Source organism: Phycomyces blakesleeanus, assembly GCF_001638985.1.
Source record: "Phycomyces blakesleeanus NRRL 1555(-) unplaced genomic scaffold PHYBLscaffold_10, whole genome shotgun sequence".
Taxonomy (NCBI): domain Eukaryota; kingdom Fungi; phylum Mucoromycota; class Mucoromycetes; order Mucorales; family Phycomycetaceae; genus Phycomyces; species Phycomyces blakesleeanus.
Window position 1 is genome coordinate 368,648 of NW_017265143.1, and position 14,514 is coordinate 383,161.

A 14,514-nucleotide genomic window follows, 5' to 3' on the forward strand; every position below is an offset into this window, starting at 1 on the left:
ATAATCAAACAATTGACTAAATTTCGACTCCTTTATTGAGCTTATAAACGATAGGGAAATAAAGATAAAGTCAAAGATAAAGAGATAATATATATATATATATATAGTTAATTACAAAAACAGACAAACCAAAAAGTACACACACATACATACATACACAATTCCTTTACTTATATATCTCATCCGAGCCAAACCCGGGTTCTGTGCAGCTTGTTAGTACTTAATCAAGTTTTTGTTTTGTTGGGGAGATGGTAAGGGCGTGTCACAGTAGTGTTGCTTTTGGTTGCTATAGCTTTAGATGTATCACTCCAAACAGTTATCTCCTTATAATATTCTTGAAACCCCATTATTTTGTAGTTAAGTTTATGGTTGTGGTTGTGGTTGTGGTTTTGATCGTGGCTGTGTTCGTTCCGATCGCTTTGGTATTAGGCCTTTTTTTTAAAAAAAAAAAGAATAAAGAGGAAAGGTCGAAAGTTTAATACAAACAACCTTTCTTTAGCTTTTCCTTCTAGCAATCGGAGACAATTATCTTTTTTTTTTAAAAAAAAAGGCCCTGAAAAGCTTCTCTCTCTTTGGTTTGTGCTTTGGGGTATATGTGCTATATATATGTATACTACTTGGAATATTTGTCTAGGATGTTCTCTACTAAGATTGTGCGCAAAATCTAGTACACTTGCTTAACGTTTGGGTTGAATAAAAGAAAACTCTTTTTTATCCCTTGTTTTAATCCACTACCAATGTAGTAACTGCAGTATATAATTTGTTAAAATTCTATGTCTTGCATAAAAAGCCGTCCCCTTTATATTTCTTGTTTTTAATTTTAAGTTTTATTCTTATCAATTATAACAATGAGACTTCTTTCACTAATATACCAGATCGATTCATAAATAAAGTAGATATAGGTGTGTATTGGGTAAAGCAGATTCAAGCAAGATATTAAAGTCAACAGAAAATAAAGAATATAGAAAGTTATTACTACAATCATAGACACCAAATAGTATAAAGTGTAAAGTGTATGTAAAATGCAATGAGGGAGTCATATAGGAAAGCCTTAGGACCTGTAAATGTGCACAGGGCTCCACGAACACTGCCAGATAAGCTCACAACGTGTGATATAAAAAATCTTGAAAAATATTTTGATGGTTGTCTTTCAAAGCTGTCCCATGATTTGACGATGGGAAAGGTCACTAAAAGGCTACATGACTGGACAGATGTAAGGTAACAAAAAGTAATTAAAAAAGCGTGCCATTATCATACGATACAAAAAATAGATTAGCTAAAATTTTTCTGAAATAACCTTTGTAAGAAGTAACTCGTATCAACTTCTACACAATGTTACTATCTACCGATAAAGACCGAGAGTTTAATATGACTTTAAAGAGGATGAGATATAATATGTGCATAAAGTAATCAAAGTGGATTACACATTTAAGAGTATACTTTACGCAATTCCATCTTAAGCTTAGATAGCTTGAAAAATACTTGGATGATATTCCAATGTTTTGATTAGAAAAGAAGTTTGGCTACATCTTTAGCTCACTCAAGACCAATATCAGCTTGTGGGCGAGCTGTCAAAGATATTATGTTTCTATAACAAATTCTATATACTACAAAAAGACTTAGGTAGGAAGATGACCTGCCCACTCTACTCTACTCCCCTCTCCTCTATCAACTTGCTCGTTTAAAGAGCTCTTGCACACCTCCAATAAAATAAGTGTATAAAGTAAAAATGAGACATTCAAAAGATAAAGATTTTTTGCCTTTTTGCCCAAACAAGTATGCCAAATAAATAATGATAATAACACTTATATGTATATGGCTATATATAATACTTATAAAAAAACCGTGCAGACAAACAAGGATTGATTTGATTTTATAAACTCGTTTCTACCTGCTCATCCCAAGTGTCTTGGTTTTTTTTTAAAAAAAAAATAATCTTGAAAATTACTGTCAAGATCTTTATAGTCAAAGCTCGATATGGTTATAGTAATGAGAAAATCAAAAAAGCATATTACTACTACTATCATTACAATTATATATCGTAAAGGTTATTGAATTTGCTGCTGAAATAAAAATAAAAATAAAAAAATCATTTTGATCCAAATGAGCAAATGGAATCCAAAAAATCGGCTACAGCTCCAAAGTAATCAAGCAAACCGCTTTTAAATGTATAAGTAACCTAATAGAGCATATTTATATCTATCACTTCAACGTTATTTGACATTTATTGCTTCAATATTGATTAAAATACTTTATTCTTTCACTCTAAAAAACCATTTATTGATAGAAATATGGATATTTACACCAAAAAGTCCAATTTTGATGTCATCTTTTCCTCAGGATGACACGGTGGTTTCTTGTATCGCTCATCGCAGTGAACTTCGAAGTAGTGATGTAGCTGTAGAAATGATTCTAAGTAGTTAAATAGCTCTTTTTATTTGTTCCTTAATAAAATTGTCTTTCCACCCATATTTATTTTCTTGTCACCGAGTTGGACATTTGCACCACATAAATAACCCACCGTGTGTCATGTTAATGTGTTATTTTCTTTTACTTCTATTTCATTGACTTTTAAATGAATCTGTTTGCTCTTCCGAGTTATTTTTCAATTAAAAGGTCTAAGGGCAAGCATTATACGATGCTTGTAAAAATTCTTCGACTCCTTCTCCAAGAACAATGTCAATAAGGTAGTTGTAGCTCATTGTTGTTTTGTTTTAATAAAAAATATTGCAAAATAAAGAGCACAAGAAATAATACAAAAAATGCACACACTATGATGGCATTTTAGAGGTCAAGTACTCCAAAGATATCTTGAGTAACATATAGCTTCAAAATTGTTTTGGGAATGGCTTGGGCGATGGGTCTGTTGGAACGCCAAGCTGTAAGGTCTAAGGTCGTGAAGAGCACCTTAAATAACTGCCATTTTTTATTAAGTAAAAAATGGTAGTTATGTTACAATTTTCTCCGCCGTAGTGGAACTCACACCATCTCGCAGCTAAATGTTACCAGGTAACAGTGCATTGTGTGTCGTTCTTAACACAATTGCTGTTGGCTCCACCCCGACTTCAGATATGGTATTGGCTCTCCTAGCCGCGCTTTTATTTTCAGAAAATACAGAATATTCGTATCGAAATCACCGTTTATGACATAAATTTGAACGCAACCGTAAAAGCAAATGGCCAAAAATACAGTATCGAAATAGCCATGAACGCAAATTATGATATAGCACTGGACGATGGTTATATTATTATCATTAGCTTAAAATAATAAAAAAACAATTGAAATATTGATATAATGTAAGATACACATGCAGTATTATGAAGGTTTAGTGAAACACAGCATCTGATTTCACAGTAGATGTGTTAATATGGAGCAAAATATTTAACAAATATTCTCAATTTGGGTCCATGGCTATTTAGATAGTGTATTCTACATCAAAGACATATGAGGGAAATTTTATTATTCAAAGATTTTTATAAAATAAATATAAAGTAAATGTAATATAGTATAAGATGGTCAAGTTCATGCTACTTCAGTCCAGTCCAGTCGATTCCAGTCAAGTCCAGTTGATTTTTTTTGTCCAGTTGATTTTTTGAGCCTTTTTCTTTGTCCAGTCAATTTCACGGAATAGTAATAATGGAATAGTTTTGGTATTGAAAAGAATAAAAGGATGATTTGAACTTTTTTTTTTCTTGCTTTTTTTTTGCTTTTTTTTTGTCCGAACACAGCACACAGTAAAGGGGATAATTCGGACTTTTTGATTTTGAATTTTTTTTTTTGATTTTTTTTGTCCAGTCAATTTCACAGAATAGTAATAAGAGAATAGGTTTTGATATTGAAAAGAATAAGAGGAGGGGTTTTTGGTATTGCTCTTTTTGCTCTTTTTGTTTTTTTTGAGCATTTTTTTTGAGCATTTCTTTTGTTTTTGTTCAAAGACTTCATTTGCTTTGCATGTATATAAGGGGATTTCATACCTTGTCCTAATCCAGAGTCTTGTTCCAGTTCGCAGCCTTGCTTCAGTCCAGGTCCAGGTTCCAATGCAGAGTTCTTCCGGTTTGTTCATCTTTTTTTTTTTTGTTTTTTTAGAGGAGGACTTAGTATATGCCTGTTTTTTTACAGGACTTAATATAGGCCTCGGGTTCGGATTTCTTTTGATCCTTTTTTGTTTGAGTGGAGGACTTGATATGTACCTGATTATTTCTGATAGGTTTTGGTCTACGCCTCGGTTTTTGGATTTGATCCTTTTTGTTTGAGATAAGGACTTAGTATATGCCTTAGTTTCGGATTTCTTTTGATCCTTTTGGAGTGGAGGACTTAGTATATGCCTCGAGTTCGGATTTCTTTTAATCCTTTTGGAGAGAAGGACTTAGTATATGCCTGCCTTTTTTTTGCACAGGTCTTAGTATAGGCCTCGGGTTCGGATTTCTTTTGATCCTTTTGGAGAGGAGGACTTAGTATATGCCTGTTTTTTTTTACAGGACTTAGTATAGGCCTCGGTTTTGGTTTTTGATTTTTCTTTTGGAACTTGCTTTTGGAACTTTGCATTGGACCCTTTCTTGGAAATCGACTTGGTTTTGAGACTTGGAGGTACGACCCAGACTTTGGACTTGAATAGAAATGCGCCTCTACTTTTGTATGTATATATGTATGTGTATATGTATGTGTGTATGTATATGACTATGACTATTTGTATGTCTGTGTGTGTGTGTGTATAAGAAAGAAAAATAAAGAATAGAAATTGTGTGTGCTTGTGTGTGTGTATGTGTGTATGTATTTTTCTACTTCTCTAATTGTGTACTTCTCTACTTGTTTGTATATATCTGTGTGCTAGGACTAGTACTATACCAACACTTGGATAGTTTTGGACATTTGGACTTTGACTTGGACAAGACTCGGAATTGGACTTGGACATAAAAGCAAACCGTGGCTTGACCATTTCAGGGATTCTGCTAGTCTATGAGTTTCCACTTGAGATAGAGAGATAATTGTGAATATATTTTTTTTTGCTTCTTTTTTGCTTCTTTTTTGCATCTTTTTTTTGCATCTTTTTTTTTGAATTTTTTTTTTGTATCTTTTTTTGTATTTTTTTGTATCTTTTTGTATTCTTCTTGCTTGACTTGGTTCTTGCTGCTGTCATTCTTGCACAGGATTCAGGCTTCTGAATTTGCCGCATTATTGGAGTTGATAAGGCCGAATATGGCTTAAAAAGATAAAGAAGAAAATTAGTGAGAAAACGAGAAATATATTTAAATATAGGGCAGGTTTGAATGACTGAAATAACATACCTTAATTGAGAGAATTTGTTTCGTAAGGAAAGGAACTTGGCTTGGAATAGGTAACATCATCTGAAGAGACGGGCCCGGGACTGCAAAATGTTCTTCGATGACCGGGCGGAATGGACCTTGACCACCAGCAGGGGGTATACGAGACCACCAACAGTAAACAACCAAACTTCCAGCAGAAACAATGTGCCAACTTGCAGCGATGGGGTCAACCACAAAAGGGTTTGGCCACCAAATGGCAGAGGAGCTACCAGATCTTGGCTTACCACGCCAAGAACCCTAAATATATACAGGCATACAATGCAATGTACAATATTTCGAGGGGAGAAAAGGTACGACTAGCGTACCGAGCAGCTTTGCCTTTTGGTAAAGTCTAACGCTCCCAAACTCTCTCTGGTATCCTCTAAAGGGTTGTAGTATTGTGAGCCCTGTCACAGGGCGACCTTGAGAAGAAGAAGAAGAGCAAAATATCATATAATTAGTACCGAGACATGTTGTGTATAAATAGTACTTATCTTCTGGATGGACGGACCAATGGTTGATATTGTCTCTGACGAAAAAGTCTAGAGACAGAAGCAACCCTTGAAAAATTGCCTTATCGCTTGCTTTGTGGCTCACATTTTTTCCGCCTTGAGCTCTGTTGTTTACTACTGGCGGCCTCTACTTGTTCCTTGCTGGTGTTCTCGGCCCATAATATAAATCCGGTCATCTCAAATACCTTTTTTGCAGTCCTGAGCCAATAGTCTCGAATGATGATGAGGAATTTATTCTTGTTGTAACCGTATCCTAGTCGAGACTCTTCGTGTGCTTTTTGACCAACCCAGCGAGATGGCGAGACTCTGGGTCAGCTTACTTGATCTTAGGTTTGTTGTGCTTGAAGGTTTATATTCTTGAATACTTGGATACTTGAATGCTTGATATCATTTTTTCATGTTCATGTTCATGTTTATGTTCAAATTTGCTTTGATATTGGACCCAATTTTCCGTAAAAGTATATATATATATACATGGCTTGTATGCAGTTGTCTCGACTTGGTTTGGATAGGTTCATCGAAAGTAACCTTGCTTCTCCTTCACAGCTGAAAGTTTGCGTAAATGCCCTTCGACTCGGGTCTTGTTTTCTTGAGTATACGCATTTCCAGTTGCTAACTGTAACCTGCTTTTTTTGTGACAATTTCTAGCTCACCCTGCTTGGTCTGGTTCATTTACCAGACCATATTAATCAGAGTCCTCCTCAAATGAGGGTGGCTAGGACTCTAACCACAGGTTTTGCGTGATGCTTGAAATCATCGGCGAATTCCACGCTATCTCTTCAGTGACTTTTTTTTTGTATAGTCAGTTTATGTTGATTCAACTGATAAAGTCACTGATACCCAATTGATCAGTCATTGAAGCATATCCTTTTGTGCAGATGAACTTTGGTTTTGCCATCTCAAAATAGCTGCGGATGTCTGGACATGCATGTGTACGCATCGTTTGAGTCCGGACACAAGGACTGGTAGCAATCATAATGACTGATATACCGTCATGTCTGTGAGGGAAAACCTCGCCAATATTGCGTAGAAACTAGGTGTTTTTGGCTCGTTTTCCCGAAACCTCTTGGGATTGTCTACCCCCCAGCAATAGATTTTCCACAATCTATGGTGTAGCAAACTCAAAGTCCAAAAAGACTTGCCCGAGCCTACCAGTGAATCTTCGAAAACTCACCAGAAAAAAAAAGGGGGAGACTGAAGATAGCCTTCCAAGGACTTCAAGAAAGAGTCCGGCAAGGAAGCAAAACCCATTCGGTCAGACATGACTACATAATGAATACCGTGCCCCACAGTATTCATTCTCCCTGGCTTAAGCACAAAACTCAAGCTACAAAGGCCTTGAACCCAGGTACAGAACAGGCCAGAGACCCAGACAACCGCGATTTCCAGAATGAGATCAGAACGATACCAGAACGATACCAGAAATCTAGTCAACCAGACCAGACCAGCCAACAGGACCACCGTGGCCCAAAAACAACCCAGAATCAAGGACTCCGGAAGCCCTACTCGTACAGAAACCACCACTCACAGATCTCGGCCTCAGACCTGAGAGGAAGTCAACAAGAACCCTACGAACAAAAGGTTCAAGCCAACCCTACAGTAGTGCAAGCACCACCCTCGAATGTATACAAACAGCAAATACCAGAGGCAAACAGGATTGAAAACCAGTCTAGTACCACCACAGGTTACACTCATATGTAGACCTCCACAATCTACCTTCTCTTTATACTGTCTATGCCAAGCCAAGACTCAGAACCAAGCTAACAGGCGGAGCATGGTGTCGATCCCAGAGGGAAACGATAATCCAGTCCTTTGAATCTGAAAGCAGTAGGAACCGAACGTAAAAGAGGCTACCCTTACAGCTTAACCAAAAGACCCAACGTGAATCACCACGCAGATAGTTCCAAGGAAAAGTACTGTGAAAGGTCTGGGAATTCCAGTGTCACCATAAAACTTACCAGAAGCTTCAGGATCGACCTTTGGTTCCGACCGCATCGGCTTGGCTCCAGGGCCAACCGACCGACAAGATGTCCGCTTGGTGAAGCGTACAAATCGCATCTTAATGTGCAGACTTTTGAGCCGGTTCATGACTTGAATTACGCTGTGGCGTACTTTGCTTGTTCCTCTTTGCCTACCCAACCCTTCCCTGAGTCAGCGGCACCAACGCAGAAAAGCTTACGAGTCAAAGGGGGTGACTACAGCCATTGTCATTCTTGAGTTATCTGTCTGGGGATTTCCTGGAAGCCATATTCTTGTTTCCACCACCTTTTTACTGCTGGATGCAGCACCAGGCTTTAGGAACCAAGCCAAAGCAAATTTTTGTTTCTTAACCAACATTCGTTCACAATTATGTCCAAAGTCAACCGATGGAACCCAAAAGCTAAGCACAATTAGGCTTTCTCTTCTTGCTACTGGATGTAGCACGAGGAGTAGGCTTCACTGGCACCGAATCTTTGGCATCTTAGAAACCCTTTGCCTGGAATTCGGCGGCCGACAAACCGTTGTTTGTTGGCGCATCGAATGACTTCGCCGATTTCTTGCCCTTGACAAGAGAACGTTTAGGTCTCCCGACGCTAGTGGAAGACTCGACCTTGGGGTCCTTTGGCTGCTCCATATAAGCGCCGGAAGCCAGCGCTTTCAATGTCACAGCCATTGGAGCCTTGGTCTCGGCTTTGGAATTATCTGGCTGCTTCTCACGAGAGCCAGAGGTCAACTCGGTCTTTGTTGCAACCTTGGATTCCTTGGCCTTGCCCTTGGAATCCTTTACCTGTTCCTTGGCAGCGCGGGAAGCCAGCGCTCTTAGAATTCCAGGCATAGAGACCTTGGGCGCAGCCTTGGTCTCCTCTGGTTGCTGCTCGCGAGAGCCAGAGGCCAACTCGGTCTTTGCCGCAACCTTGGGTTCCTTGGCCTTCTTTCCACTTTGACTGACAGGCTTGGCTGTCTTTGAATGGTCCTTTGGTCCTAAGACCGCAGGAGTGCACTCTCCAACCTTCTTTGCCCCGTCGGCGAGCAGACCAGACACAGACGCAGGAAGTGACTCTCCGCCCTTTTTCTGTTCACCTGACTTTTTGGTACCGCGACTCTGAGGCTTCAGCGCAGTAACAGCGATAGGCGCATCCAATCGCATCACGTCGTGCTCCACCTTGTCGTCTACAACCTGTTGCGGGACACAGGCTGGGATCTTGTTCGTATCGCAATCCTTCTTTACAGACTGGGAGACGTACTGCAAATCTTCATCCATCGGATTGCAGGTGTGGGCCACGAGCTTTTCGCCACAAACAGCATCGGGCACCGCCACCTCGACAACATCATCATCAATCTCCATGGAGTTTTCAACTTCCACGACTTCACTCCAAGCCAGGTCGTCGTCAATCTCCATTGGTGTGGGAAGTCCTGTGGAGAGACATTCACCAAAGAAACCATTCACTGACTGCCAAGAAGATAAAGCGAACGCCTCATTGAGACCCTCCACTGTACCAGACTTTGGCTTTGGATCCTTTAAGCCAGCATTATCCAAACCCGATGGGGTCTGAACGGACTCTTGTTCTAAGACAAGAGTCTCTTCAGCTGACTTGGGAACCAAGCCGCACTCTGGTTCAGCGACTTCAGTCAATGAGTCGCGATGGGCTTTGTTTTCGGAGTCGTTGAGCTCCTCTTCCAACAACGCGTCAAGAAATCTTGCAGAGAGTCTTGGATGTGCAAAACCCTCTGAGAAAAATCTGTCACAGATGAATCTGAGTCGTACGCTGATCTCAGCTTCATCGCATACGTCTACAAGCTCACTCGACACACCCTCGCCGAGGTCTGCATGGGTTTCCCCACAGGTACCAGCTACGTCATTAACTGGGGACACCATTGTAGCGATGCCACATCCCAACTTGTGCAAAGGAAGGAGGTGAGGGACATATTCCCGAAGCCCTGCTCCAACGAACACGCTCGACTTTCCTACAGAAACAACGTCTTCCGCCTCCGAAGAGGAATCATCGACGGACATATGCCCTGGGATACCTCCGTGGCGCTCACTCAACAAGCTACCTGAGGGTTCTCCCGTTGTTCGTGAACCAGCAGACCACAAAGAGCCTAACCAGTTTGACAAAATGCCAAGGATTGTCTGAGGCATCACATTTTTGTGAGCTTCGACTTGATTCTCGCCATCTAATCTCGCGTCAACAAATGGGGTTGCACCCACTCCCGCCATGGAGGGGCGTCTTCGTCTTGCAGGTTTGGCCATGCAAAAAGCAGAGGGCAAAGGAGAAGCTTCCCATAGCATCACAGGGATGAATATGAGAGCTGGGACAAGTAGGTATGCGAGCGCGAAGGCTGCGCAGAGAGCGTTATAAACTTTGGAATTCATTGAGAGTAATGATGGATAAACAAAGTGCGAAGGAAAGAAAAACAGGGGAGGTGGGAATAACTGAGGTATATATATGTTTTTTTTTATGGTAGTCGCGCTGACATCACACTCTAAGCTACCAATATATCTGTCTATACGCCTTTATCAATTTGACACACATAGGTATTGGTAGATAAGAATTGTCTCCCCCCAAACAACTACCAAGCAACCTGTATATTTTCACATGATCGTTAATACAGGTACCGCACGCCCTCTGAGGATTACCACCCACACAAAAAGAACAACCAACCGGTTCATGTATATTTAACGCTTCTACACTGTGGTAAGCTCTTGTACATTTGTATCAACACCAAGTCCAAGTACCAAGAGGTCTGTACTTTACTGTTGTAAAAGGGCTTCATTATATGTTTAATACGCTCGTCTTGAATATGTTATTTTATTCTATTTTATTCTATTCTATTTTACTTTATTTTATTTATATTGTGTTGATTAAACCCCCGAAAAAATAAAATGAAAATTTTCTTCTGCTGGAACAAGAAGTGCACAGACCAGCTTAGAGTAACCTGAAAATTGCCGTTATTGAAGCTTGTACTCTGTCTTTAGAGTTGTTACTACAACTGATCAAAGTCAAGTCTTTCTTTACTTCTTTACTTCTTTACTTCTTTACTTTGCTTCATTCTCTTTTGATTTACTTTACAAGAAAGTTGGTTTTTGTTATCTAATGACTGTTTCTTATTGGCTGTCCCTTCCGTTGTATAACAGTTACACGATTACAGGTTAATATAAATTATAACCAATAGAAAGAGAAAACATGTACCAAAGTAGTAAAAAATCATATTGACTATCGGATGCTTTCCCTCTTCTTTGTTATCTTCAATCCACATATAAATATTAGCAGCTCATGAGATTATTTTCTTGTTAACAAAATGCCAGACCACTTATAAACCCCAACCGTAGTACTACAGTTTAATATTAGGCCCAGGCAATTTTTTTGTTGTTGGACGGACTGCTGTGTAAAGCGTATCAGCCAATCGTAACATAGTGATGTTATAGGAGATAGAGGAGCTAGCCTGCAATAAATTCTACTGACTCTTTATTGCTAGCATGTATAAAATTTTCGATGACATGCGGTGACGCTTTCGTAGTCGAGTAAGCTGACCCTTGCTACTTTGTAGTAAATTTTCGTAGACAAGTTTGCACCACCCATTATTCACCGATGTGATTTGTGGGTGGGGAGAATACAACGGGTGTGATATATCTTACCACCATTTTCACACTTCATTTGTATCAAGTCGGGTTTACATCCTGAAGAAGACCGAGCCATGCAATGCAGGTACAATGAACCCGGTGCTATTATTCTTCTAAAAAATAAAATGTCTTTTGTGTGTGTGTTTAAAAGAGAGAAATGGGAGGGTAATATGTATTGAACACACAAGTAGTATTCCCATTGTATTCATGAATCAATTATTCTTATTGTTATCCTTTTAGCTTTTTCGTCTGCTTCCTGCTAATTAGTCCTATTTCTTTGATATAATGAGAGTAATATCAATATTTCCATCAATATGACTATATTGAGAGCTGCTTGTATCACACATCATATCATTAGATATATTGATCGTGCAGATATTAGTCTATTGGATCAAACTCGTATCACTTGGGTCTGTATAAAATAAATGGATCAAAAAGAACTTGTGTGTGGCAGCTAGAGACAAATAATATCTAATATTCCCAGAGATATTACAAAGCTGTCCTGCGCATAGATGATCAAGTCAGTACCTCAATATATATATATATATATATACAGTCTGAGAAAAAAACGTTTCACATTCTAGCATGCTATTTGGACCTCTGCTTTATAACCTATATTTTATATTTCTCGACATCTTAAAAAAGTAATTAACAAATCTACCATAATGCCAAACGCACAAAAGAATAACCCTCATGGGCCCTATAACGTCCCTTAAGATTTGACGAGATCAAAAATCCTTGGTCTTCAACTTGATGGAAATAATGCTGCCAGAATTTCAGTCAAGCTGGATGTACCCAAATCAACAGTTCGATATTTTTTTAAAGAGATATAAAGAAAGAAAAACTACTGATAACAGAAAAACTTCTGGAAGACCACAGCTTCTCACACCTAGAGATAAAAGACGTATTGTCTCGAATATCAAAAAAGACAGGTGGTCAACTTTGGATGATCTTGCTGATGATGCTAGTGTTGACACGGGAAAGAATGTCAGCAAGGTTACCATGCTTAAAGCTTTACACAACATGGACTTTTTTTGCCGTAAACCTGTGTCAAAGCCTTTTCTTACCAAGGCACACATTGCCAAACGTCGAGCTTGGTACAAAACCGTGCAAGACTGGAATAAACGGTGGGAAACTGTTATCGGGAGTGACGAGTTGGTATTTGTACTATATAAGAAGAGTTCAAACAGAAAGCTCTGGCGCCAAGCTGGTGAGAGATTTGGTACGGATCACTTTGTTCCGAAGGTGCAAGAAAACGGTGGATCGGTTATGGTCTGGGAGTGTATCTGGTCAGGACGACTTCGTCCACTTGTTTTTGTAGATGAAAACATGGATGGTCCAAGATATGTAGAAGTTCTTTGAGATCATTTTCTTTCATTTTTGCATGCTCTTCCTGTACATAGCAGCGGTGGCTACACCTTCCAGGAAGATAATGCCAGAGCTCATGAATCGAAAGTTGCAGGAAAGTTCAAAAAGAACATGGTATTGATGTTTTGGAATGGCCACTCAACAGCCCTGGCCTTAGCCCCATCGAGAATATACGGGGAATCATTGATAACAGAATTAGAGCAAGACGCCCTAGACCAAATTCTCTGAATGAGCTGAAGGCTGCTTTGTTGGAAGAGTGGAACAAAATATCAGCAAAAACTTGTAGAAGATGCTGCTTGAATATGCCAAATCAATTGGTCTTAAGAAAAGAAATTTAAACAAATTAGCTATTAAAGCTGTATCTTTTTTTTTTACATTATTAATATATATATGTCTTTCACTTTTTATTCTTCCAAGTATTATATTTCAATAGGTACTGTGCATCTTTATAAATGAATTTGAAGCTGTGATATCTTCTTTACCATTCATGGTGGATGTTAAAATGGGCGAAACATTTCTTTTCGATACTGTAAAAAAGGTTCAAGAAAGCAATAATTTATGTCTTATATGTATTTAAATATTGGCAAAAAAATAAATCCATGAAAGTTTAATGTAATATGTGTGTGGGTGTCAATGTAGCTATATGGCGATAGTTGAGATAGATCTTTGCTGTTCTCTATAAGTATCAGCTATCTGGATTGACTATTTATACTTTATTCTTTGCACATAGACCCAGTTAATGAAATGCATTTAATGTAATACTGTTGGAGTATAACGTTTTGGACTGTACTATTTTATCGTCCCAAGTTTATATTATAAAAGCGTTAACGCGTTTAACTCGAATGACCAAGAGACTCTTCCGTGGATCTCTTTTTCAGAAGAAGAAGAAAAAGCTATTATATGGTCTCTGCAATCAATGTATATATATATATATATTGAGGTACTGACTTGATCATCTATGCGCAGGACAGCTTTGTAATATCTCTGGGAATATTAGATATTATTTGTCTCTAGCTGCCACACACAAGTTCTTTTTGATCCATTTATTTTATACAGACCCAAGTGATACGAGTTTGATCCAATAGACTAATATCTGCACGATCAATATATCTAATGATATGATGTGTGATACAAGCAGCTCTCAATATAGTCATATTGATGGAAATATTGATATTACTCTCATTATATCAAAGAAATAGGACTAATTAGCAGGAAGCAGACGAAAAAGCTAAAAGGATAACAATAAGAATAATTGATTCATGAATACAATGGGAATACTACTTGTGTGTTCAATACATATTACCCTCCCATTTCTCTCTTTTAAACACACACACAAAAGACATTTTATTTTTTAGAAGAATAATAGCACCGGGTTCATTGTACCTGCATTGCATGGCTCGGTCTTCTTCAGGATGTAAACCCGACTTGATACAAATGAAGTGTGAAAATGGTGGTAAGATATATCACACCCGTTGTATTCTCCCCACCCACAAATCACATCGGTGAATAATGGGTGGTGCAAACTTGTCTACGAAAATTTACTACAAAGTAGCAAGGGTCAGCTTACTCGACTACGAAAGCGTCACCGCATGTCATCGAAAATTTTATACATGCTAGCAATAAAGAGTCAGTAGAAATTTATTGCAGGCTAGCTCCTCTATCTCCTATAACATCACTATGTTACGATTGGCTGATACGCTTTACACAGCAGTCCGTCCAACAACAAAAA

At 38.7% G+C, this 14,514-nt stretch overlaps 3 protein-coding genes across 3 annotated transcripts; 1 reads left to right on the plus strand and 2 right to left on the minus strand.

Moving 5' to 3' along the window:
- Positions 1-4,314: 4,314 nt before the first annotated feature.
- PHYBLDRAFT_168121 (hypothetical protein) lies at positions 4,315-6,791 on the minus strand (the record flags this gene model as incomplete). The annotated part of the gene is made up of 7 exons (XM_018435803.1): positions 4,315-4,628; positions 4,846-4,954; positions 5,286-5,561; positions 5,619-5,725; positions 5,931-6,089; positions 6,136-6,195; positions 6,656-6,791. 7 exons carry the CDS (start codon positions 6,789-6,791, stop codon positions 4,315-4,317), a joined length of 1,161 nt encoding a protein of 386 aa, XP_018291725.1.
- A 296-nt stretch (positions 6,792-7,087) lies between these two features.
- On the plus strand, positions 7,088-7,516 carry PHYBLDRAFT_168122 (hypothetical protein; the record flags this gene model as incomplete). Its single annotated transcript, XM_018435804.1, has 1 exon — positions 7,088-7,516. One exon carries the CDS (start codon positions 7,088-7,090, stop codon positions 7,514-7,516), a length of 429 nt encoding a protein of 142 aa, XP_018291726.1.
- Positions 7,517-8,276: 760 nt separating this feature from the next.
- On the minus strand, positions 8,277-10,169 carry PHYBLDRAFT_71803 (hypothetical protein; the record flags this gene model as incomplete). The annotated part of the gene is made up of 1 exon (XM_018442541.1): positions 8,277-10,169. The coding sequence occupies one exon, from the start codon at positions 10,167-10,169 to the stop codon at positions 8,277-8,279; it is 1,893 nt and encodes a 630-aa protein (XP_018291727.1).
- Positions 10,170-14,514: the final 4,345 nt, after the last annotated feature.